The sequence below is a fragment of the Labeo rohita genome, chromosome 1 (assembly GCF_022985175.1).
Source record: "Labeo rohita strain BAU-BD-2019 chromosome 1, IGBB_LRoh.1.0, whole genome shotgun sequence".
Taxonomy (NCBI): Eukaryota; Metazoa; Chordata; class Actinopteri; order Cypriniformes; family Cyprinidae; genus Labeo; species Labeo rohita.
In genome coordinates this window covers 668,924-694,981 of record NC_066869.1, presented here as the reverse complement: position 1 = coordinate 694,981, position 26,058 = coordinate 668,924, and the positions used below count along the sequence as shown (strand labels likewise).

Here is a 26,058-nt window from a genome sequence, read left to right as displayed (position 1 = left end):
TAACAAATTACTTTTAAATTTCTGTTACAGAGTTACTTTTTCTCCATTTATTGATTGACAAGTTGATGATGATGTTCCTGTATTCTAGACTAAATGTGAACATGCATTAATTCATCTCACTCACAAAAAACAGATTCAGGTTTCCTCAAAATTAATAAAAACAGTGAAATGCAAACTCAGAATATGATGCAGCCCTGCAATAATTAAATATGTTAAATAAATCAAATATCCTTTATGTGTTTAATCCCATTTTATTAACCAGTGTCTTTGCTGCTGACCTTCAATGATGCAATTCAACCACACTAATAAGCAAAAATTACTTTTGATAAACTAACATTTGTGCTTCATTTTTTTTTAATAGCTGAAGAGTGATATTCTCCTGCATGAATGTACTTTTGGTGTACCTGATTTACACCAGTACCTGAGGTGAATTCATACACTTTTGGTGTAAAAGGGCTTTTACATTAGAATTGTTTTATATTAAAAACAAAGAATCAAGCCCTGCTCAGATTTAAAAGTAACGTAACACATTACTTTCCATAAAAAGTAACTACTTTTTCAGGGAATAATGCAAACTTGTAATGCATTACTTTTAAAAGTAACTTTCCCCAACGGTGAAGACAACAGGTGTTACGACGAATTAAACTGAAGGGTCACCAAGATTATAATGTCAAACCATTTGAAATCATTTTATTGGTTTCAAGGAAGACAAGACAAACAATAAACATTTGTCTGTACAAAATCAGTGTCTGTCACAGACATGTGTGTGATTTCTCACGACTCATATTTTCACGACATCCGTCAGGTCTTGTGCGGTTTAGATGTGAGATGTGTGTGTGTGAAATGAGTAAAGTTCGGTGTGATGAAGTCTGATGCTGAATGCACCTGCAGCAGACCCTCTTGGGAATCCATTTCCTGTTTATTTGTCATTCGATAACATCCAGCAATTTATATGTCCTTCTTTATTGTTGCCTTTAGCACATGCACACTTTATATATTTATACAAAAATGTATACAAAATGAGCCACAGTTTGACCTTTTTGATCAAACATTTTGCTGCAAACATCAATACCTTCTTTAACATGTTAATGTTGATAAGTGACCATGATATAAGATGAATAATCCACAGCTAGGTGTGCATTACACAATTTAACGTGCGTCTACTTAAACCACTAAAACACAATCCTGAGGAACTTTTGTGTCCGTTTGACTGATTCTTTAAGCGACTGTGTGAAACAGCTCAACGATCTCACCGGCAGACGAACACAGTTGGATTAAAAATCACATTTGTGATGAGTGTTCACACAGTCATTGTGATGTTTTCAGCAGAACAAAAGCTCTTCACGTCTGCACATTTCAGTCATGTTTATTCTGAACGGTATTTAAATACATTAAAATCTGCTCACATGTATGAAAAAGCTGGTGCTGTAAAAATCAGGTCAGCCAATCACAGATCAGCTGGGCGGGGACAAAGCAGGAAGCTCTGATTCTCAGTCCCTCTGCTTGACGTGAATGAAGCAGAGGCCGGGATGATGGATGCCATTACTGAAAACACACACAGAACATCAGTCACTGTGATGCGCAAACTCACACGTGTGTGTGTGTGTGTGTCTGATACGTACCGTCTGTGTCCGGGCAGGATCACGATGCTCAGGCAGTTTTTCTCCAGCGCTCTGAACACTTTTCCCACTCTTCCGTCCAGTTTCTTCATCTGCCGCTCCAGCAGTGGCTCCTGAGGGTCACATGACATGAATAACCAGAGAAGAACTAAGGCAAAGTTTCTGTTTGATTGACAGCTGTCACTCACATCACACTCCTCCCCCTGCTCAGCTGTGTCTGGGCTGGTTTCCGTGGTAACGGGGCGTGTGTGCGTCCATGAGGTCACGTGGGGCGGAGTCAGAGCGTGGCACACCGACAGCTTCCTGTTGGCGTTCTGGACGGCGGCGCCCACCGCGGCCTGAGCGCTGTCGGCACACTCAAACTCTAAGACACAGGGGTTTGTAATTCTCATTAGAGTCACATAAAACACCAGCATGACAAACATTTACATATTAACAACGCTCTGGTGGATTCGTACGCACTGATGAAGGCGTGTCTGCCGCGTTTCCCAGCATGCTCTGAGGTGCTTGTGACGTGCGTGACGGGGCCGAACTGTCCGAAGGTCTGGAGCTGGTCTTCACGCCGATGCGGTTTGGAGGACAGGTTACACACGTAGATGACGTGAGCGTTCAGAGGATCGTTCTGACGCTCAGAGAGACGCTCGTCCAGATCCAGACACGACTCGTGTACGGGACGCCGCACCTGCGCTCACAGAAACACCAATTAAAAATTAATTAGCTTCATCAAGCGCACAACAACAACTGGAACTAGAATGATAATGATAACTGTGCTGCCAGAATAACTGTAACAGCAACAATAACTGTAACAAAAATGATAACTGTAACAATAACTAACAATAATATCACAATATCTATAACATTAAGAACTATAACAATAATCATAATAATATCAATAACTGTAACAATAGTATCAGAGTAACTATAACAATAAATATAACTATAACAATACCTGTAACAATAACTACAAAAAATAATGAAAGCAATAATGATAAAATAACAATACTATAAAAATAACTATAACAGTACATTTGACATTTGGTCTGGAGTCTCTATACTGAACTAATGTAAACATGATGATGTGTGTTCAGATGAGTGTGTGTTTTTTGTGACACATCAGGACACAAATTTGTATAGAGACATGGGTATGACAAACAGAGGGTGAAATATGAGGACATTCTGAGTGTCCCCAATAACTCAAAAACCTTATAAATCATACAGAATGAGTTTTTTTTGAGAAAGTGAAAATGCACAGTCTCCTGTGAGGGCTAGGTTTAGGTGTAGGGCGATAGAAAATACAGTTTGTAAAGTATAAAAACAATAGAAGTCTATGGAAAAACCCTGTGTGTGTGTGTGTGTGTGTGTGAAACCTTGATGATGCAGTCGTTGATCTGGTGTCCATTCAGATGTTCTAGAGCGAGCTGAGCTCCTTCAAGATGCTCAAACACCACCTCCGCATGAACCTGCAGACACACACACACACACACACACACACTCAAACACTCGATTCACTCAATAACTCAGCATGTGGAGCTTGTGTGTGTGTGTGTGTGTGTTTTACCCCGTGTGTGTAGTGCAGCAGTCGTACGGTGCGCAGGCGTCCGCAGCGCTTCAGGAGTCTGTGTACAAGAGTCTCTGTGGCGTCAGACGGCAGCGGGCCGACAAACAGCACACACATCTGATCCAGACGCTCACACACCTGAAACACACACACACACACACATCAGAAACACACTGTCTGTCTGCGAGTGTGAGTGTTTCATGTGTTAGTGTGTTAGTGTGTGTACCTGCTGCAGGTGTCGTCCCATCGCTGCTGTTTGATTCAGTGTTCTGCTGAATGATGAGAACTGAAGAACACTGAGTGTGTACAACTGAACCACCCGTCTGAACACACACACCACCTGCACACACACACACACACACACACACACACAGTGAGATAGAGGTGTGTGAGTATTCGAAAGACTCAAAAAAAAACAATGTAGTACAACATATTCAAAAGTCAATAGTCATTGATTCGCCTGAATGAATCATTCAGACCAATATTTGTGAATTGGTGCGCCTCAATTCATTGAGAATAAACAAATCAAAATGAATGATTCAAAAGAATCAATTCAAACCAATGAGTCACTCAAACATGATTAATGCTTCAGGCTGACAAACGAATCATTCAGATCATCATTTTTACATTTGTATGATTCATTAAAAAGAAGTGATTCGAAAGAACCTATTATAAACAAAAACACAGCTGAGTGTGTACGACTGAACACACACACACACACACACACACACCTCTCTGTCACTGGAGCACTGGTGTCTCCGGCACTGCTGATTGGACAGCGAGCCGTTCGTCTTCACCGATCCGCCCAGGAACACTGCTGATTGGCCAGATCTGTTGAGGGTGTGGCCGAAGTGGAGAGGACTGTGAGTGGACAGAGAGACCGTCAGAGAGGAGGATCGTTAAAGACAAACGCATCAGATCTACAGACGAGTACCTGCGGCAATGATCAGACGAGGTCACGTGATCACAATCGTCCTCCTCAGGAAGGTCCATATCCCACAGATCCTCCAGATGATCCTCAACCACCTGACAGAGAATCAACATCAGCCATCGACGATCTAACATCTGACAGAATCATTCACTCCATCATTAGGACTTAATGATTCATTCAGAAGAATCATTCAGGAGCAATGATTTACAAGAACCAACTCAACAGAACGATTCACTCACAAAACACAGTTTAAGAATAAAAAATCATTCAAACCATCCTTTGTGAATTGGTTTGACTGATTCATTGAGAAGAAATTCAAAAGGAATGATTTATAAAAAAAAAAAAAGCTGATTCAAAAGAACTGACTCAATTCATAGGAATCATTTAAATTGGACATTAAGAAACTGATTCAGACCAGAGATTCAGACACATAACTGCATGTTCTCACCTTCCTGGGTCCCTTCCTGATGAAGTACTGAGCCAGATGAAGAGCGGCCAGCGCGTCCTCACAGGGGTCGTGACCTGTCCTGACCTCTGACTGGATCTCCCGCCTGACACAGACAGAGAGAGAGAGAGAGACGTGTCTGGATCTGAAGCGTGTGAACATGACGAGCTGCAGCTGTGTGTTCGACTCACTTCAGAATGACCTGAGCCAGGTGTTTGAGTTTGAACCTGCGGCCGGAATCCTGCCGGTACAGCACAGACGTGTCGATGACGTGAGGATGAATCATCTGAGGACAAACACACACCAAGTGTAACAAAAACATGCTCAGTCACTGAAACAAAGCTGAAGAACATATACAAGAGAAATATGTGACCCTGGACCACAAAACCAGTCTTAAGTATCACAGGTATATTTGTAGCAATAGACAACAATACATTGTATGGGTTAAAATGACTGATTTTCTTTTATGGCAAAAATCATTAGGATATTAAGTAAAGAACATGTTCCATGAAGATATTTTGTAAATTTACTACTGCAAATATATCACAACCACATTTAAAGGTGATTTTCTCAATATTTAGATTTTTTGCACCCTCAGATTCCAGATTTTCAAACAGTTGTATCTCAGACAAATATTGTCCTATCATAACATACATACATCAATGAAAGCTTATTTATTCAGCTTTCGGACAATGTATTAATTTAAAGTGGACTTAAATTGGATCTTTAAATTTAAATATTGATCCTTATGACTGGTTTTGTGGTCCAGAGTCACATATTACATTATAAAAACTCAAATGCAAATTAAAAATGACTAAAATGACCAAAACCAAAAAAAAAAAAAAAATAATAATAATAATTGGTTCAAAAGAAATAATAAAAAAAGAAATGTAAAAAAAAATGCACAGAACTAAAATTATGAATGGCAACTAAATTACATAAAATACATTTAAGCTGAAGTAATAAAATGGCTAAAACTAAAAGTGGAATAAAAAGTAAATAAAATCTAAACAGTATTATATTAAAATAATAAAAATGACAAAGCAAAAATCAGTAAAATATAAACTAAAACTAGAAATGTTACCTTGGCAAATTAAATAAAAATAGCTTAAACTAATATAAAAATAAATTGCAGCAAAATGGAAATATTTTTATACAAAAAAATGATAGTACAAGGACAGAAGCACATGACAAAAACTAAAATTACAAATGCTGTCTTGGAAATGTACTATAATAAAAAGATAAAAAACGTACTTTAAACACTACAAAACCTAGGAATGCTGCTTTGGCACCCAATTGAAATAAAACATGTTTAAGTATTTAAACTTAAGTACTAAGTTAAGTACTACAATTAATACAACATAACAATTAATTAAAGCTAAATATAATTATTTAAAAAATAATAAACAATTACAAAAGCACATAACAAAATTATTAAAACTAAAATTAGAAGTGCTGTCTTAGCAACTATAAAATAAATATTAAACTATAAAATATAAACATTAAATGAAAATGACAAATGTTGCTTTGGTAAATAACTGAAATAAAATAAAAATATTAAATGAAAAATGCACTTAAATGAACTGAAATCAAAAATAAGTTTATGTTGAAGTACTAAAATTACTAAAACTAAAATTAAAAAAAAATGAAAAACTGAATGTAACTATATACAAAAAAAATAAATTAATACAACAAAACAACATTACTAAAAAGGAAATAAAAATTAGAAATGTTGATTTGGCAGTTAATGGAAAATTAAAGTCTTACGTTGAAGTGTTAAAACGACTAGTGAATAATTTTTTTTCATTAAAAATGACAAAAGCAAATGAAACCTGAAAATATAAAAACAAGATCTTCTTCATAATCTGAATGAATGCTACAGTAGTATATGAGCATCAGTACGTGTAAAGCGCGCAGGTCTCCGTCCAGAGAGTGACCGACCAGCACGGCGTCCGGCGGCAGCAGCTGCAGCAGTTTGGACTGAACGTCTGACAGACGCGTGGAGACGGGAGCCAGCATCTCTCGCGTCACCCCTGAGAACCTGAGACACACACACACTCAGTCACACACACTGCACTGCAGACACGCACATATACGTGTGTGTGTGTGTGTGTGTGTGTGTGTGTGTGTGTGTGTACTTGGTTAAGTAGTCGATGATGGGGTTGGGTGGTTTGATGAGCTCGTCCAGCACACAGCGTCCACTATCGTCCACCAGCGCCACACGCGTGACCTCTGACCCCGCACACGTCAGACACTGAACACACAGACACACGTCAGAGCACGGCCGGCCAATCACTGCACAGATCAGAGCATCCACTCACCATCTCACAGTCCAGACCGAACAGAGGACTGCCGTCCATCATGTGCCCGTCGCTCCGCGTGCACACGAACCCCTCGCAGCCCTGCCCACCTGCACGGCATCATGGGAACATAACGTGAGCATGCGTGTGTGTGTGTCGAATGTCTCAGATATATGAGTGTGTGTGTCTCACCCTTTACAGGAAACTTCTGTTTGATCATTTCCTGTTCGGTCAGCAGGTAGGTGCTCAGCCTGTCGGCGTTCATATTGAAGCGGCGAATCACGGGATGCCACATCAGAGCAGCTGCGCGACACACAGCGGGTCATGTGACACTGATCATCAGCCACCAACGAATCGGCGAGGAACGAACGACTCACCTGGCAGCGGTGCACGCGTCTCTGCTGCTCCGTCACACACGGCGACCTCACCCTCGAGGAGGTCAGAGGTCAGCAGGTCACCAGAGGAGGGCGCCAGAGTCCATCTCTGAGAAACACAGCACTGATCAACAACCACAGTCAGCAGTGTTTGTGTAGTGACGAGAATGTGTGTGTGTGTGTGTGTGTGTGAGACTCACCGTGCTGTATTTGTTCCTCAGGTGTCTGAAGTGACTGAAGTATCTGTAGAAGTGACTCTGTGTGAGTCCGTCCAGAACCATCACGTTCACACGGGACACTCGCTCCACGCCGACACCCAACCAGCTGAACACAAACACACCGTCACCTGACGGTCAGACAGAGAGAGTGTGTGTGTGTGTGTGTGTGTGTGTGTGTGTGTACCTGGGTTTCCTCACGTTGTGTGAGCGTCTGAGTGTGATGTAGTGGATCAGATCACACACGTCCTTCACCGTCAGCACATCCTGATCCAGAAACACACAGTCAGTGAACCAGAATCAACACACTCAACGCTGATTTATACAGTTTTGTGTGTTTATGAATGTGAATCAGTGAGTCTGAATGAGTGAATGTGAATCAGTGAGTCTGAATGAGTGAATGTGAATCAGTGACTGAGTGAATGTGAATTAGTGAATGTAGTGTTGTCACGGTACCAAAATTTCAGTATTCGGTACCAATACCAGTGAAAATCCACGGTTCTCGGTACCAATTTCGGTACCAAATCAAAACACAAAAACATGAATTGAACAACACACTATTTTTATTTATAACAAACAAAAATAAAACAAAGTTTTGACTTGGAAGCTGGTATTTTGAGCTGAGGTGATGAAGCATTTGCTGGAATCCCCATTTTTCACTGTATAAACTGGCACTTAATCCATACATATGAATTCAGCAACAGCTCGGTTCAGTTTTCTTGCCTTTTTGTCGTACTTCTGCTGCTCAAAAGCATCTGGAACCATTGTCTGCTTAGGAGTTTGGTTCGTGGTCTTCTTCAGCCTGCAGCTGTAAAAGGAAAATATAATATACTTCAGTAAAACAATGGGCTGAGTCTGACTAAATGCAATATTAGATTGACACCAGCTAAACAGAACTTTATATATAACTTTTCAGTAAATAACAAACCTCAGCTTTTTATAACAAAGTTAGATAAGATTACTTATACTGAGTGTAAGATATCAATGTTACACAGACGGAAACTGTAGTATTAAAAACACTTTACAAAAAGATAACATTTAACATGACTTAATAAACAAGTGTTACATAGCAATTATTCTTCTTAATTTCAAAATGTATTCATAATTTATTTTAAATTAAAAGTTGTATCTGTTGACATTATTTCACGCACAATGAACAAACATGAACGATCGAATGTTTGTATAAAACAACATTCACACACATTAATTAATGTTCACTCACTGTAAATTTATGTTAGATAATATATTAAGTCATGTTAATGAATAGTATCTTTTACCAAACTATACTGGACTGTATTTGACTGTACTTTTATTTAATCAAACTGCGCAAACTATATTTTATAGCCTAGAACTGCTTTTCTGATGGACCGATTTTAAGGCATTAACCATACATTTGTACATTTGTTCTCTAACACACATATTTTAGCTACACGGGTCATTTAAAAGCCTCAGGTGTGTAAAAATACCACACTATCATGTCCTGTTTTTTTTTTTTTAATAAATGCTATAGGAGCATTAAACACTTAATAAAGAAGTTTATTCTAATTCTCGCGGCTAATGCTAACGATTAACTAAGCAAATGGCGATGTTTATTTAACGTATAATTTTTATAACAGAAGCTCTAAATATAAAATTAAATTAAAACTTACCTGCTTGAACTTTCATTAAATCTGGGTGTCGGTCTTTGAGGTGTTTTATTAAGTTCGATGTATTTCCTCCTTTTGAGAGAGAACTTCGATGACACCGTTTGCAAGTGGGTTTCTGATGATCTATGATGTTGCCCTTGTCATCAGTCGCAAATACAAAATATTTCCACACGAGGCTCCTTCCTCCTTTCTTTTCAACAAGCGGATTCAGAGCAGCCGCATCAGCAGCACCACCGGTCGCCGTGTCTTGTGCTTTTATGAAGAAGACGCAACTGCGCAGTGCGCACTTTTCGGATAGCGCAGTAAGAACCGGGTTGACCGGGAGCTCGGTACCACCGGTACTTAAGAAAACCTGGTACCGTAACATTTAATTTTTTTTAGTACCGACTTGGTACCGAAGTACCGGGTCTTTTGACAACACTAAGTGAATGTGAATCAGTGAATGTGAATCAGTGACTGAGTGAATGTGAATTAGTGAATGTGAATCAGTGAATGTGAATCAGTGAATCTGAATGAGTGAATGTGAATCAGTGACTGAGTGAATGTGAATTAGTGAATGTGAATCAGTGAGTCTGAATGAGTGAATGTGAATCAGTGAATCTGAATGAGTGAATGTGAATCAGTGAATCTGAATAAGTGAATCTAAATGAGTGAATGTGAATCAGTGAGTCTGAGTGAATGTGAATTAGTGAATGTGAATGAGTGAGACAAGTCACCCTTTTTTATACAGATCGTGTCAAAGCAGCTTTACAGTATTAAACAGGAAACACAGTGTGTAATAATACAAAAGGAAACAGCAAACAATCCATTCTCAGTTAAAGGCAGTTCAGCACTGATTCAGTAATGTCATCATCCAGATCAGTTCAGTTCAGATAGTCTCTGTGCAGTATATTGGAGTGAGTGTAAATGAATGTGAATGAATGAGTGTGAATGGTCACCTGTGAGCTGAGCTCCAGTTTCTCTCTTTTCTCTGGAGAATCTGAGATCAGTCTGTCAGCCTTCCTCTTACAGCATGAGGATGAGGAGGATGAAGAAGAGTCCATCTGTCCTTCAGCTGATCTTGTTTCACTCTTCATCTCCTCTGTTTATCCACTGATGATGATGATGATGTGCTGTTCTTCAGTTCCTCGTCCCTGGAAACTCAGTCAGATTTACACATAATCATATCCATACATAACTAAAGCGCATCGCATTTCATGTCGGACGTCATGACGTCAGTTTAGTGTAAATCCAGCGATATAATCACGTAAAAACACGAGCGAAAGCTGCACGTGTGTTCGCTGATCTACAGCTCTGACATCGACTGCCTGATCTGATCTGCAGCTCTGAGATCGATTACTGCCGCTCTCGACCAATCACAGGCTCCGCTGGGGAACACGAGACCGGATTCGGAAACGCAGCACAACAACGGAAACGGTCGCGCTGTGCGGGGAATTTAAACCCGTTTTATAAATGTGATCATGTTTTGGATTGTGAGTGTTTAGCGAGTCATTCAGCAGATAGATATATATGTGTATGTATGTGTGTGTGTTTGTGTGTTTAACTCGACTGTGAATCTGCAGCAGCGGCGACAACATGTCAACAAAGAGTCTGGCGAAGTAAGAAACAAACATCTCATAAAACAAACACACTAAACCGATTACTGCTGTTATTTAATTATATGAACACTATACTCATTATATCATTACATGAACGATTATTGATCAACACAGAACACTGACACTGATAATACACTACTACTCAAACGTTTTGAACAGTATTTGTGATGTTTTCACTAAGCTTTCATTTATTTGATCCAGCAAAACTGTAATATTGTGAAATATTTTACTATTTAAAATAACTGCTTTCTATTTGAATATCTGTTAAAATGTAATTAATTGCTGTGATCAAAGCTGAATTTTCAGCTTTTGTATCATTATTCACTATACCATTCAAAAACGTGGAGTCAGTATAATTTATTTATTTATTTATTTATAGAAAATAATAGAAATAATAATAGAAATTTTATTTAGCACGTATGCTTAGTTTAAATTGATCAGAAGTGATGGGAATGACATTTAAAATGTTTCTAAAAGATTTCTATTTCAAATAAATAATGTTTTTCTGAACTTTCTATTCATCAAAGAAACCTTCAGCTGTTTTCAACATAGTAATAATAATAATAATAAAACTAATATATATATATATATATATATATATATATATTTTTTTTTTTTTTTTTTTTTTTGGAGCAGCAAATATGCATATATGTGACCTTAAGTCTTAACTATCACGGGTATATTTGTAGCAATAGCCAAAAATACATTGTATGGGTCAAAATTATCGATTTTTCTTTCATGCCAAAATTATTAGGATATAATGTAAAGATCATGTTCCATGAAGATATTTTGTAAATTTCCTATCGTAAATATATTAAAACTGAATTTATGATTAGTAATATGCATTGCTAAGAACTTCTTTTGGACAACTTTAACAGCAATTTTCTCAATATTTTGATTTTTTTTTTTTTTTGGCACCCTCAGATGTTCAATAGTTGTGTCTCAGCCAAATATCATCCTGTCCTAACAAACCACACATCAATGAAAAACTTATTTATTCCGCTTTCAGATGATCTATAAATCTTAGTTTTGAAGAATTGACCCTTATGACTGGTTTTGGGGTCCATAGTCACATATTAGAATGGTTTCTGAAGGATCATGTGACTGGAGCAATGATGTTGCAAATTCAGCTTTGAAATCACAGGAATAAATTATTTTTTTAATATACATTTAAATAGAAAACAGCTACTTTAAACAGTAAAAATATATTTTAAAATTGTACTGTTTTTGTTGTATTTTGGATCAATTAAATGCAGGCTTGGTGAGCAGAAGAGACTTCTTTAAAAACATTCAAAATCTTACTGTTCAAAACCTTTTGAAAAAAAAAAAAAAAAAAAATATATATATATATATATATATATATATATATATTTTATATATATTTAAATATTTAAATATTTGTTAATTGTGTTATATTTATTCTTCTCCGTTTCATAATGTCTGTCATAATGATTTTGGTGCTGTTTGTTGTCAGGGAGCTGGGTCTGATCAGGAAGCGCAGTCAATCGTCTGCTGCTCATCAGCGTCCGTCTGTGTGCAGTAAGAGTCTGTCGTGTGTCGATGTGTGAGTTTGTTTGTTCACGTGTGGGTCGTCCCTGACTCTGTTGATGTTTCAGAGCAGCGCTTCTCATTCCTGATCGTCATCGACTTTGAGTCCACGTGCTGGAGAGAGAAGAACAGCTTCGGCCAGGAGATCAGTAAGATCCTCACCTCACGTCTTTGTGTTTCATATCTCACGGTTTGGCTCTAAGTCTGTTTTGCTCCCTCATCAGTTGAGTTTCCGGCCGTCCTGCTGAACGTGTCGAACGGAGAAGTGGAGTCGGAGTTTCACTCGTACGTGCAGCCGCAGGAACATCCCGTACTGTCGGACTTCTGCACGGAGCTCACGGGCATCACGCAGGTTCTCCTGAGCTCCGACACACACCTCTGATGATCTCTAACGCTTGTATCTGTCACTCACTGTGTCCTGCGTGTGATTGGCTGACAGGATCAGGTGGACTCCGCCCCTCCCCTCCACATCTGTCTGTCCAGATTCACTCGCTGGCTGCACGGCCTCCAGCAGGAGAGGGGCGTGGTCTTTGAGACGGACAGCCCGGGCCCCGCCCCGTCTGGACACCCCTGTGCGTTTGTCACATGGTCAGGTGAGAATGAACCACTCACAGCTGAGCTCTCTGTCTGCTGTCTCGTGCAGGTTAATCTGTAATGTGTGTGTGTGTGTGTGTGTTGATGCAGACTGGGATCTGGGAGTTTGTCTGCTGTACGAGTGCAAACGGAAGCAGCTGAGTGTTCCTGAACCTCTGAAGAGTTGGATCGACCTGCGAGCCACATACAGGGTACAAACACACACGCACACACACACATACACACACACACACACACACAGACCCTGATGAATGGGAAACATCAGCCTGGTTTGGTTCATGATTTACTGAGCTGTTTATTAAATTAAATATAAATAATACTGTTGTAAAGTGTCTCGTTTTTGACTCTAGTGGTGGTTTGTCAGCTCTTCTATAACAGGAAGCCCAAAGGTCTGAGAGGAGCTCTGCTGGACCTCGGCATCCAGTTCACAGGCAGAGAGCACTCGGGTACACTAAACACACACACACACACACACACACACCGTACTGTATGGAATTATCATAATTGAGAGATGAATTCCAAATGATGACATACTGAGTCATAATTATGAGAACATTAAGTAATAACTAAGAATAAAAAAGGGTAAAAATGCAAAATTTGGGATGTAAAATGTAGAAATTCAGTCTGAGTCTTCATTCTAAGATTCTAAGTCATAATTATGAGATTAAAAGTTGAGTTAGAAAGATGAAATTCTGGGATAAAATTCTACTTTGGAATTATGAGAGAACCAAAATTCTGAAATAAAAAATCTAAATTATGAGGTTTTAAGAGATTAAAGATGAAATTATGAGACAAAAAAACTTGCTTCTTCATAATTCTAATGAGATAAGGCCAAAATTAGGAGAAAAAAATCATAATTACAAGATGAAAAGTTGACATTTTGAGAAAGTCGTCATTCTAAGATTCTAAGTCACACTTATGAGATTAAAACGTTGAGTTAGAAAATTGAAATTATGAGATTAAAAATCTAAATTATGAAATGCTACAGTGGAATTATGAGGGAAAACCAAACTTCTAAAATACAATTCAAGTCTAAATTATGAGATTCTAAGAGATTAAAGATGAAATTATAAGACAAAAATTGTTTGAATTATGAAATGCTACTTCAAAATTCAGAAAGAAAAATGCATATTTATGGGATTAGAAAGTTTAAAAAGAAGTTAAGATTAAAAAAACTAAATTATGAGATTGGAATCTAAAAATTTGCTGGAATTATTTTTACTTTGAAATGCTTATCATTGAGAGAGAGACAAAAAATTCTGAGAGAAAAAGTCCATAATTATGCGATAAAGGTAAATTATGAGAGAAAAATTCAGTTATGAAAGAAAAAGCTGAAATAATGTAATTAAAAAAAGTCTCAAATCTGAAATTATTAATTCAGAATTAGAAGACAATGTTAAAACTTATACATTAGGGTCTGGTTTCACAGACAGGGCTTAGACTAAGCCAGGTTTAGGCCATGGTTCAATTAGGACATTCAAGTAATTTTTATAAAAATGCCTTAGAAAAAACATGACTGGTGTCTTGAGACCAAACAAGGGCACTGACACATTTAAAGATCAATCACTGAAACATTCTTTCAGTTGAAACAGCTCAGACTTACATTTTAGTCTGAGACTGGGCTTACGTCTTGTCTGTGAAACCGGGGTTTAGTCATTATTATGAGATATTGTAATATTTGTAACTTTTGTGATATTATGAATTTTGTCCCAGAATTTTGACTTTATAATGACTTGGAATCTAATCATTTTAACATGCCGTAATTATGATCTGCTCAAGCATAGAGTATTACCAGAGTATTGGCTGTTCATTAGTATTTATAAAGCACATATTCTACATGCCTAATCTTAACCAATACCTAAACATAACAACTACCTTATTAACTATTAATAAATAGTAATTAGAAGATTATTGAGGCAGAAGTCTTAGTTATTAGTTAGAGAATGGGACTTTAAAATAAAGTGTTGAAATACTCTTCTGTATTACTCGCTCACACGCTGCCGTCCCGGCGGTTCTGCTCAGGTGTGGTGGACGCGAGGAACACGGCTCTGCTGGCGTGGCGGATGGTGTCTGACGGCTGTCTGCTGACCGTCACCAAGTCTCTGAGGCGGGTGAGTTCTGTCTGCGCGACCGCACACCTGCACAGGTGACTCCTCCCCCTGCACTCACCGCAGCCAATCAGGAGCAGCGCTGAGCTGTGTTAAATGAGCGTGTCTGTCTGTGTGTCTGTCTGTGTCAGGCGCTGGTGAAGTCCAGACCTCCGTGTGGAAACGTCTCCGGCGAGCGTCCCGCGCGTCCCTCAGCGCTGAGTGAGCGTAAAGAACAGCAGACGAGTGTGTGTCGATCGCTCGTGTCTCCACGCACCGTCCTCTCCAGCACACACACACCGCTGTGTGGCGCCGCGTCCAAACCACTGGGAAATCTCAGCAACGGCACGCTGGCCGGGCTCTCTGACACGACCTACGACCCCGAGACTCCAGACGCCTGCTGGCGGGACGGAATCCTGCTGACCGAGGAGGAGGAGCCTGGCTCCTATGATGAAGTGCCACTGGGGGCGGAGCCTGAACCCGCAGAACCCAACGAAACCACGTCAGACCTCTACAAACCCGTCAGACCGGCGTCCAGCTCCTCGAGTCTCTTTAAAACACCCAAACCGCTCCCGCGCACAGACCCGTACGGGCCGCTCTCACGCTTCTTAGGACGCGGCGGCGCGTCGTTCAACGTTTTTAAAGACCTGCCCGTCAGGAGCACGACCCCCGGCGTGTCCCGCCCCCCTCTGTCCTGCGCCGTCAATCGCTCGTCTAAGATCACGTCTCCTCTGTGCGGCTGCGGCCGGAGGGCCCGGCGTCTGACGGTGGGGAACGGGGGGCCGAACCACGGGCGCGTGTTTTACTGCTGCCCCATCAGACGGCAGAGCTGCGACGGGCGACACAAGGGCTGCGACTTCTTCAAGTGGGAGTCTGGATTAATCCAGTCCAGCACACAGAACCACCTCAGAACACCAAAAACCTGCGTCTCGAGATCCCTCCGGTGACTCCAGAACACTGTCCGTATGATTTTAATGAACCTGTACAAGAATTTATTTATTATGTATGAATGAAAAGAAAACACAAGTATTTTATGACTTCTGTTATGACATTTGTAATCTTAAACATGAACTTGGACATTTCTACCTCTGTTCTTTCTCTTTTAGGAGCGAATCAACACATGGTATGATGTTCCTCACAAAAGATCTCAGAATAGCATATTGCTTACAAAGGATATAAGAAAAGTGTACTGTGTACTATGAATTTAGACGCTTAAAATGAATTATGTTGAGTTATCAGATACGGAGAATGCTGTGTCTGTTTTTGTTCTGCATTACAGCATCATGATGATGATCTCATGAAGTGTGTCTTTGATTTTAAAAACCTGTAAAATAATATTTATAATAAATCACTTTTAAAAACACATTTTATGCATATTTAATGAATTCTGTCAGGGACATTAAAACCTTTACACTAAATTGTTAATTCTCCAACTTTTCTCCAAGCAGAACTGCAGACTTGATGTAAGACACAGACATAGTCTATAGTACGTTTAATACCATTTAGCTTTAAGCCTGTATATATAATTATTTAAAATGCATTGTAATTAGGGCTGCAACGATAATCGCACGATGCCGTGAGGCGCGTTTAGTCAGTGAAGCCGGTACTTTGATTAGTAGTAAAGCTCCATCACGTGCGTTCAGCTGGAGCGGCAATTCATACACAGAGCCGTAAAGCACTGACAAGCTACGCCAAAATCGCGCGCAAAATCGAATCGCGATAGCTTGTCAGTGCTTGACGGCATAAATTGCATAAATTGTATAACATAATTGTAATTATAATACATTATAACATTAATCTATGCATAGCCAAAACTTTAGACAATATAATGCATGAAAAAAACAAAACAATTTCATATGTAACAGGAAATCTGCAAATTTTATAATGCATTTTAATTTTGGTTTGCTTTTATAATACATTATGCACAAAGGCCATTAGTAAGGTGTTAACACAACGTTTTTACACAAATCCAAAATGTCATTGTATATGTTTTCATAACCTTAAAAACACAACACGTGTGATATTTATAGTCTTGTAACTTTTCTGTAGCCCCGTCAAACGCGTTTCGTAATCGCGTGTCCCACGCGGCGCTCTGTATGACGCGTGCTGCAGAGTGCTTGAAGCGCGACACACACAAACACACGCGTGACAGGAGCGCGCTCGTAAGCCGGAGTTTCTTCATCTCTTCATTCAGAACAAGCAGCAGCGGAGCGCGTGTTTGATAAAGCGCAGTCATGTCTGAGACGCGCAAGAGGAGCAGAAAACGCTTCGGCGGACACGCGCACAAGAAACAGAGGGGCTCGCGCGAGCTGGAGGTGGGCGCGCAGGGGGTGCTCATCACCTGCAACATGAATGAGCGCAAGTGCACGAGCGAAGCCTATAGCCTGCTCAACGAGTACGCGGACGCGCTCTACGGCCCCGAACAGGTGAGCAGCTTGATGTCAGACATGTGTTACTGTAGTGCAGTTACTATAGTGATGTGTTACTGTAGTGTAGTGCAGTATGGAGATGTGTTACTGTAGTGTAGTTTACTATAGTGGTGTTTCACTGTAGTGTAGTTCACTGTGGAGATGTGTTACTGTAATATAGTGCAGCGCAGTATGGAGATGTGTTACCATAGTTTAGTTTACTATAGTAATGTGTTACTGTGGTATAGTGCTCTAGTGTAGTGTAGTGCACTTTGGAGATGTTTCACAGTAGTATAGTGTAGTGCACTATGAAGATGTGTTACAGTAGTGAGGTTTACTATAGATATGTTACTATAGTGTAGTTCACTATGGAGATGTTACCATAGGGTAGTTTACTATAGTGATGTGTTACTGTAGCATAGTACACCTTGAATGTGTTACAGTAGTGCAGTTCAATATAAAGACGTGTTACTGTAGTATAGTGTAGTGCACTATAAAGATGTGTTACCATAGTGAGGTTCACTATAGAGATGTGTTACAGTAGTGCAGTTCAGTATGGAGATGTGTTGCTGTAGTGTAGTGCACTATCCAGATGTAGTGTTCACTATAGAGATATGTTACTGTGCTGTGTGTTACAGCCCACAGACACACCGGACAGTGTCAGTGAGGATGAGGAGGATGATGAAGATGCTGAGGCTGCTCTGAAGAAGGAAGTGTCTCAGATCCAGTCGTCTATGAAGACGCATCAGCAGCGGTTCAGTGCGGTGGAGAGCGGAGCCAATAATGTGGTGTTCATCCGCACTCATGGAGTCGGTGAGAGAATCAGATCATCATATGAGCTCCATCAGAACACCTCAGAGTCAGATCATCACCGCTCTCTCTCTCTCTCTCTCTCTCTCTCTCTCTCTCTCAGACCCAGAGCAGCTGGTCCATCACATCCTGTCGGACCTCCATCAGACGAAGAAGAGGAAGTCACGTGTGATCCTGCGCATGCTGCCGGTCAGCGGCACGTGTAAGGCATTTCCTGAAGAAATGGAGAAGTTTCTGAGCGTGTTTCTGGAGCGCTGGTTCAAAGAGCCGCTGCGCGCCACCTACCAGATCTGCTTCAAAGCCCGAAACAGCAGCCACAACAAGAGAGACGACGTCATCAAAGCTGTGGCTGGTACAGCAGCGCTCACACACACACACACACACACACACACACACACACACACACCGCCTCAAACACTCGTCTCATCACGTTCTGCTCCTCTGCTGGATTTCAGGTCTGGTGGGGAAGCTGAACCCGCTGAACAAGGTGGATCTGACCAACCCTGAGCTCACCATCATCATCGAGATCATCAAGACGGTCTGCTGCGTCAGCGTCGTCAAGGACTACACGCTCTTCCGCAAGTACAATCTGCAGGAAGTGGCCAAAGAGCCCACCAATCAGAACACAGCCCCAAAGGAAGCGGCCAATCAGAATGTTGGCCCACAGGAAGCAGCCAATCAGACGCAGGAACACGGGGATGGAGAGAGCGCGGATGGGAGTGCAGAGAGCCGTGACGTCGCCGCTGGCAACGGAACAAAGGAGGCGGAGCTCGAGTGAATGTGTGTCACATGACTGGCTGTTTTTTAAGTCGTTTTTACACCGTTTGTGTGATTTGTTCAGGCTTTTGTTTTTTAAGCAGCATTTCAGTGTTACTTCTGTTTGTCGGGTGATATTAACAGTTTCTGTTTGTTGTACGGGACTCTTGTGTCATTTTGGACATATTTTCCTCTGAAGATGAGACAGAGGTGTGGAAATCAAATAAAATACAACTGAAATCACGTGTGTTTATCAGTAGTAATGTCTTTAAAAGTAATGTTTTTAAATGCTGAGAAATTTCAAGTGGGAACAACTCATAAAATCCCACTGATTCTTCTGTCTGTGAAAATGAAGAGAAGGACCAAAAAATACAGTTCTCATTTATTGTTACTGACAGATCTTCACAAATGTTGTTGATGGATCCTTCCTGAATCAGAAGATCTGTAGCGGTTTAGTGTTTAATGAAGCTGCATTAGAGTCGTCACGTTCAGTAATATCTGTAATAATCACGCATGTGTTCAGTCCCGGCGTCTCGGCGGGCGTCTCTGGGTCAGTGTCGTGTTAAAGGTCACGGCGTTGTGAAACAATAGTGATTAGCCGTGTCGCTCCCTGGAGATGAGGATTAGCCTTCACCGTGACCTTTCCTGATCGCAGGAGACGCAGGTCACAGCGGGAGAGACCAGTCACACACTGATGACCCACATCAGCTCCTAATTACAGAAAATAATATCTGCAAGAGCATTTCACAATCTACAGGTGTTTCACTCTCCTCCAGTGTCACCTGTGTTTACTTACACATTGCTTTTCTGTAAAGTTCTATATGTATTTTTCTCTTTCATAACCATATTTCAGAGATAAATACACCTAGAAGGGAGAGAAACCTGAGAAAACCTCACTTTGCGGACATGCTCAAAATAAAGTTTACAAAAATCTAAACATGACTTGGTTTGTAGGTTAGTATTTTTAACTAGCTGTATATAAACACAAGTAAATGTGTGTGTGTGTGTACTTGTTTTTGCTACATTGTGGGGACCAAATGTCCCCACAAGGATAGTAAAACCTGAAATTTTTGACATTGTGGGGACCGGCTTGTGGTCCCCATGGGTACAAAAGCTTATAAATGATACAGAATGAGTTATTTTGAGAAAGTAAAAATGCAGAAAGTTTTCTGTAAGGGTTAGGTTTAGGGGTAGGGTTAGGGTAAGGGGATAGAAAATACAGTGTGGACAGTATAAAAACCATTGCACCTATGGAGAGTCCCCACAAAGATAATAAACCAGACATGTGTGTGTGTGTGTGTGTGTGTGTGTGTGTGTGTGTGTGTGTGTCAGCAGGTCGGGCTCCTACAGTGTGTCAGATGGCCTGTGGTGTGACCTTTAACATCCCTCCTCCTTTTCCTCCTCCTTGAGATGGACAGATTTCTAGATTTAATCTTGGTTTAACTTGGAGTCAAAAACCAGCACAGCTTTTTATGGTTTTCTCTTCACCTTTTTATATTGTGCGATATAATAGTGGCAATAATATAAAATGCTTTAAAAAAGCAAATAAATAAAATAGCGACAGTGTAATTAAGTTAATAATAAACTACCAACAAATGAAATAGCGACAATATAAAATTCAAAACAACCTTCACGAACTCACGCTGCAAGCAACAAATCTGACAAAAGGAAACACATGAAGGAGCATGTGTTGTTTAAAACGAGCAGTGATGATGAAGATGATGATGATGAAGATTGAGGTCTCTAGTGTTTCACTGACAGCTCGAGACTCACAGCAGCTGCGCCACTCAAACTCCACTCAGGTAAAACAAATTCATTTTATTGCTTTAAACATTTATTATTAATATTTACATTAATCTTCCGGATGTTTTATTAATAGTGGAGAAGCGTCAGTTGATTTTCTGTCTTGTGTTGAGTGAAGTTAATCAAACGCGACTCTGACAGACTCTGATTCACATGCACTGATCCTGACATCACATCAGCAAATGTTGCTCGGAAATTAGTAAATGTCGAATAATTAGAAGTTAGAGCTCTGCGTTATTAGTTAGTGATTATTGATTGGAGCCGCTGTCGTATATTCAACTAAAACCAACAGAGCACATTCAACTCAAACTGTTGCGATTTTTATGATTGAAACGTTTTACAAAAATAGATTACTCACAGGAGTAACGACACCTCTCTAAATTAATTTTCTGTGTGTGTGAAATTGTATGTATACACAGTGTTACAGTGCAGAATAAATCAAATAGGTGAAAAATGTTTTTACAAATAAACTGACTAAAAAGCAAACAAAACAAATACCAATAATGCAATAAAACCGGTAATATATAAAAATAAAATGTAAATAACAAAAGCAGGCATATAAAACATAACACATATATGTCATATTTGTAATAATTTGCAGAGTAGGAAAAAGTTACTTTTAAAAGTAATGCATTACAATATTGCCTTACTCCCTAAAAAGGTAACTAATCACATTAATTTTTATGGAAAGTAATGCGTTGTTACTTTTGTGTTACTATTTAAATTTGGGCAGGGCTTGTTTGTTTTTAATATGTAAAAGCCCTTTCACACCAAAAGTCAGATGAATCAGCCTCAGGCTGAAGGAAAAGTAAATTCACGTTTGTACATTAGAACATAATTTAAGAAGTTCTTCTTCAGCAATTAAAAAAAATTAAGTACAAATGTTAGTTTATCTAAAGTAATTTTTCTTTTTTAAAGGTCATCAGCAAAAACATGGGTTAGTAAAATGGGATTAAATACAGAGAGAGGGGTAAATGCTTTTTTATAATTGTGACCCTGCACCCCAAAACCAGCCATAAGGGTCAGTTTTTGAAATTGAGATTTATCATCTGAAAGCTGAATAAATAAACTTTCCATTGATGCATGGTTTGACAACATCTGGCTGAGATACAGCTATTTGAAAAACTGGAATCTGAGGGTGCAAAAAAATCCAAATATTGAGAAAATCACCTTTAAAGTTGTCCAAATGAAGTTTTAGCAGTGCATATTACTAATCAAAAATTACATTTTGATAGATTTACGGTCAGTGTTGGTGGTAATGCATACAAGTAACATGAGTTACGTAATCAGATTAGTTTTTTCTAGTAACTAGTAAAGTAACGCATTACTTTTTAATTTACAAAAAAACATCTGAGTTACTTTTTAAAATAAGTAACGCCAGTTACGCCCAGGAGGAGAGAGTTCTTCTCTCTCCATATTGAGAGAAATCTGGAGTAAGATGTTACTTTAGTTCTAGAATAACTGTAAATACGCAATCATTTATCTCACTCAAAAAAAAAGAAAAAAGAAAAAAAACAAAACAAAACAGATTCAGTTTTCCTCAAAATTAATAAAAACAGCTAAATGCAACTCAGAATATAACGCAAACCTACAGTAATTAAATATGTTAAACAACACAAATATCCTTTATGCATTTAATCATGATTTATCAGCCAACTTCTTTGCTTCTGACCTTTGATGATCCAGTTCAACCATAATAATAAGCAAAAATTACTCCAGATAAACTAACATTTGTTATGCTTTTTTTATTGCTGAAGAGTGTTTAACTTTCATCTTCTGCATTCTGCTGTGCAGACGTGAATTTACTTCTCCTTCAGTCTGAGGATTTTGGTGTGAACAGGCTTTTACATTTCCCAAAAATATAACTTTTAAAACTTTTATAACTTATATTAAAACAAACAGGCAAGCCCTGCCCAGAATTCAAAAGTAATGCAAAAGTAATGTAACTTACTTTCTGTAAAAAGTAACTAATGTAATTAGTTACTTTTTTTAGGGAGTAACGCGATATTGTAATACATTACTTTTAAATGTAACTTTCCCCAACACTGTTTACAGTAGGAAATGAACAAAATATCTTCATGGAACATGATCTTTACTTAATATCCTAATGATTTTTGGCATAAAAGAAAATGTATCATTTTGATCCATCCAATGTATTGTTGGCTATTGCTACAAATATACTTGTGATTAAAAGACTGGTTTGTGCTCCAAGGTCACATTTAGCATAGAAGTACAGTAAACTTCATGTTTACACTGCTCACAATGCCTTATTCCTGATTCCTGATTTCCCTCAACATGAGGACAGGAGAGCTGTCAGTCATTAAATGGGAAAACAAAGTAACTGGTGTTACTTATTTAAAAAAGTAACTTAAAAAAACTTATTTAAAAAAGATATTTTATTAGTTACTTGAAAAGAGTAATCTGATTACTTAACTTGTGTTCCTTGTAATGTGTTACCCACAACACTGATCATTTGTATATAATAATATTTTCATATGTTCAGGAGTTTCAGATGACATCATGAGTTACCGCGGTGATGTGGGTGGAGACTTCAGTGAGGATGCACCTCGTCCTCCAGTGCCGGGTGAGGAGGGCCGTGAGGGCGGGCTCTTCTCCGGTAAGCCTGCATCTCATTGGTCGAAGTCTCTGCCAGCCGCAACGTGCCGGTCTAAAGCGGATCTGGGGTTTGAGCCCGAGGGCAGCGCGTCACCGGGCGGCCCGTACGAGCCCTGGGCAGAGACGCTGCTCACGCTGCTGGACGACCGCGACGGCACGGCCTTGTTCCTGCACTTCCTGCGGACGCTGGGCTGCTCCGCGCTGCTGGAGTTCTGGTTCGCCTGCAGCGGCTTTCAGAAGGTCCCTGAGGATGCGACGGAGCGGCGGCTCAAACTGGCCAAAGCCATGTACCGCTGCTACCTGTGCGACGGTGTCGTGTCCCGCAGGATCGCGGCTGAGACCAGGTGCGGCATACGGGACGCCATTCAGCAGCTGCAGCTCGACTCCAGCCTGTTTGCGCAGGCACATGCACAGGTGCAGGCGGTGTTACAGGACAGTCTGTTCCCGCTGTTCCTCCGCTCAGACGTGTATCTGAAACACACTCAGACTGGCGAACCGGCGCCTGGGACTCGGTTACCTGCATACCAGACCACGCCTTCTCAGGGGGAGGAGCTTGAGAAAGAGACACACCCTCCCCACAACGCAGCCAATCAGAAGCGTGCAGGTGATCAGGAGTGCAGGTGAGGTGTTGTGCTCATGCTCATCTGCATACACTTTTGTAGGTAGATGAGATGCAGTGAGATTCAGTGAGATGCAGTACAGGTGAGATGATCTCATGCTGTCATCATGTCCACTGACGTGTTTCTATCGACAGGCCGCGGCGTCACGCGTGTCATCGACACCACCGAACACGAGACACGAGACACACACACCTGCCACGCACTCCGGTGAGTGAAGCAAATGTGTGAATGAGAATAAGTATGTGATTAAAACAGGTTATTTAATTTTAAGAACATCTTTGTGTTCATTATAAGCCTCTATCTAACAGACGTGTGTGTTGTGAGTTTGTTCATGTCAGTAAAGTGTGTGTGTGACAGGTGAAGATGACGACACACACGTTTGCAGCTGAACTGATGAGACGTTTGCAGGAGCTGCAGACACAAACTCAAACTCGAATCCCTCCAGCGCTGACACGCGCAGTGAGTTACTCATGAAATGCTTTTTCAGATCTTTATATTATGTTTCTGGAGTTTATATTATGAAGTTAGTAAAGTGTTTTTGCACCGAAATTTTTTTCCTAAAGTTGAATCAGATTATCATAACTGGATCTTCCGGTGGAGCGTCAGTGCATACAGTATTTATGTGATGCACATTGTGACAAACACAGTGTAAACATACTGGAATAGTGCTGAACACAGCCTGTGTGAGTAATCACTTCATTTCCTATTGACAGGAAGAAGAAACAGACACCAGTGCCACTACGGCATCCTCATCATGCTGTTCGCTAAAGATACCGGACAGCGGCTGTGATACGCAGCGTGACATCAGCACACGGCAGGACACGCGTGACGTTAACGTGAAGAGCGTCGTGACGAGTCCTGCACACACACACCGGTCAGTGCTCGTCTGCTGATCCACATCCTCAGATCATCCAAGACAGAGATGAGTTTGCTTGTTCATCAGATTTGTAGAAATGTCTCATTCCATCAGTGTCTCACCAGTGGATCCTCTGCGGTGAATGGGTGCCGTTAATCCAACATTAAGATTGAGTCCATAATCCACAATAACATCCATCAAAATAATGTTTCTATGTTTTTATCAGCTGTTCGGACTCTCATTCTGACGGCACCCATTCACCGCAGAGGATCCACTGGTGAGACAGTGATGGAGTGACACATTTCTCCACATCTTCTCCATGTAATGTGTTTCTGTTTCTGCAGGTGTGTGACGGTGGTGTACTGTTACGGTGGAGACGTGATCCCGTACCGGACGTGTGTTCAGGGCGTCTCCGCTGTGACTCTCGGTCTGTTCAAGTCTCTGTTGACGCACAAAGGGCCGTTCAGGTGAGGTGCGCTCGTTCACATCAGTGTACGGGTGAATGATTTCCTCTGGATGACAATCTCTGTCCTATGTCTTTCGTTCCAGCAGGTTTTTCTTCAAGAGAGCAAGTGCTGAGTTTGACTGCGGTGCTGTTTATGAGGAGATACGAGAGGACGACGCCGTCCTGCCCATGTTTGACCGGAAAATCTTAGCGAGAGTGGAGAGAATGACTGAATGAATAAATCTGTCACTTCAAAACAGTGACTGTGAACATCTGAACACAAGCGTTGTTCTGTACAAACTCTGTTTAATGTGAATATGAGGCTGAGTTTAGAATCACAGTGAAGAGTTTGAAGTGTTTGCTGCTTTTGAATGAACAGCCATTCATTAGTGTGCTTCTGAATAATGGTGATGATAGTTTATTCACTATAACACTCTACAGCTGTATTACAGTATTATTAACAACTGTTTCATAAAAAAACCTTTGAAACACAGTCGTTATGTTTTTTTTGTTTGTTTTTTGTTTTTTTGTCTGTGGAGCCTAACATATTTTTTTTTACTAGCATAGATGTCCTTGTTTGTTGTGCTCTTAAACTACTTGCAGCTGATATTAAACACACTCAGACATTATGTATTTTTAAATTGTATGGTTTTTAGTTTATCTTTTGATTTTTTTTTTTATATCACTCATCTGTTGTCTAACCTGCTTGAACTGTTTTAATGAAAATTTATTATCATTAACTAAAACCTTCAAAAACCTTTTTGTTTAGTTTTGGCCAAGGCAACATTTCTCATTTTCATTTAGTTTAACTTAAAATACTAAAATAACT

At 40.1% G+C, this 26,058-nt stretch overlaps 4 protein-coding genes across 7 annotated transcripts; 3 read left to right on the top strand and 1 right to left on the bottom strand.

Moving 5' to 3' along the window:
- Nucleotides 1–670: 670 nt before the first annotated feature.
- LOC127168986 (RNA exonuclease 5-like) lies at nt 671–10,399 on the bottom strand. Of its 4 annotated transcripts, XM_051116193.1 has the most exons (19): nt 10,027–10,397; nt 7,630–7,709; nt 7,428–7,551; nt 7,231–7,336; nt 7,046–7,156; nt 6,875–6,963; nt 6,692–6,807; nt 6,456–6,594; nt 4,745–4,839; nt 4,557–4,659; nt 4,112–4,242; nt 3,909–4,038; nt 3,404–3,517; nt 3,178–3,315; nt 2,987–3,079; nt 2,082–2,301; nt 1,808–1,983; nt 1,623–1,732; nt 674–1,545 (listed from the first exon to the last, which is right to left on the bottom strand). In XM_051116193.1, the coding sequence occupies exons 1-19, from the start codon at nt 10,162–10,164 to the stop codon at nt 1,491–1,493; spliced, it is 2,268 nt and encodes a 755-aa protein (XP_050972150.1). In that variant the 5' UTR covers nt 10,165–10,397; the 3' UTR covers nt 674–1,490. The 4 variants fall into 4 exon arrangements, with proteins under 4 accessions (XP_050972156.1, XP_050972150.1, XP_050972132.1 ...); XM_051116175.1 differs by having other exon boundaries at nt 1,623–1,983; nt 10,027–10,399; XM_051116184.1 differs by having other exon boundaries at nt 1,623–1,983; nt 4,112–4,203; nt 10,027–10,398.
- Nucleotides 10,400–10,485: 86 nt separating this feature from the next.
- On the top strand, nt 10,486–16,270 carry eri2 (ERI1 exoribonuclease family member 2). Its single transcript, XM_051116209.1, has 9 exons — nt 10,486–10,686; nt 12,161–12,225; nt 12,303–12,383; nt 12,459–12,586; nt 12,674–12,827; nt 12,919–13,019; nt 13,193–13,274; nt 14,851–14,939; nt 15,068–16,270. The coding sequence occupies exons 1-9, from the start codon at nt 10,664–10,666 to the stop codon at nt 15,860–15,862; spliced, it is 1,518 nt and encodes a 505-aa protein (XP_050972166.1). The 5' UTR covers nt 10,486–10,663; the 3' UTR covers nt 15,863–16,270.
- A 697-nt stretch (nt 16,271–16,967) lies between these two features.
- thumpd1 (THUMP domain containing 1) lies at nt 16,968–19,132 on the top strand. The gene is made up of 4 exons (XM_051116222.1): nt 16,968–17,341; nt 17,962–18,136; nt 18,237–18,485; nt 18,589–19,132. Exons 1-4 carry the CDS (start codon nt 17,150–17,152, stop codon nt 18,909–18,911), a joined length of 939 nt encoding a protein of 312 aa, XP_050972179.1. The 5' UTR covers nt 16,968–17,149; the 3' UTR covers nt 18,912–19,132.
- A 1,524-nt stretch (nt 19,133–20,656) lies between these two features.
- LOC127170929 (axin-1-like) lies at nt 20,657–25,603 on the top strand. Its single transcript, XM_051119272.1, has 7 exons — nt 20,657–20,691; nt 23,196–23,928; nt 24,063–24,135; nt 24,286–24,387; nt 24,642–24,802; nt 25,129–25,251; nt 25,337–25,603. The coding sequence occupies exons 2-7, from the start codon at nt 23,213–23,215 to the stop codon at nt 25,464–25,466; spliced, it is 1,305 nt and encodes a 434-aa protein (XP_050975229.1). The 5' UTR covers nt 20,657–20,691; nt 23,196–23,212; the 3' UTR covers nt 25,467–25,603.
- Nucleotides 25,604–26,058: the final 455 nt, after the last annotated feature.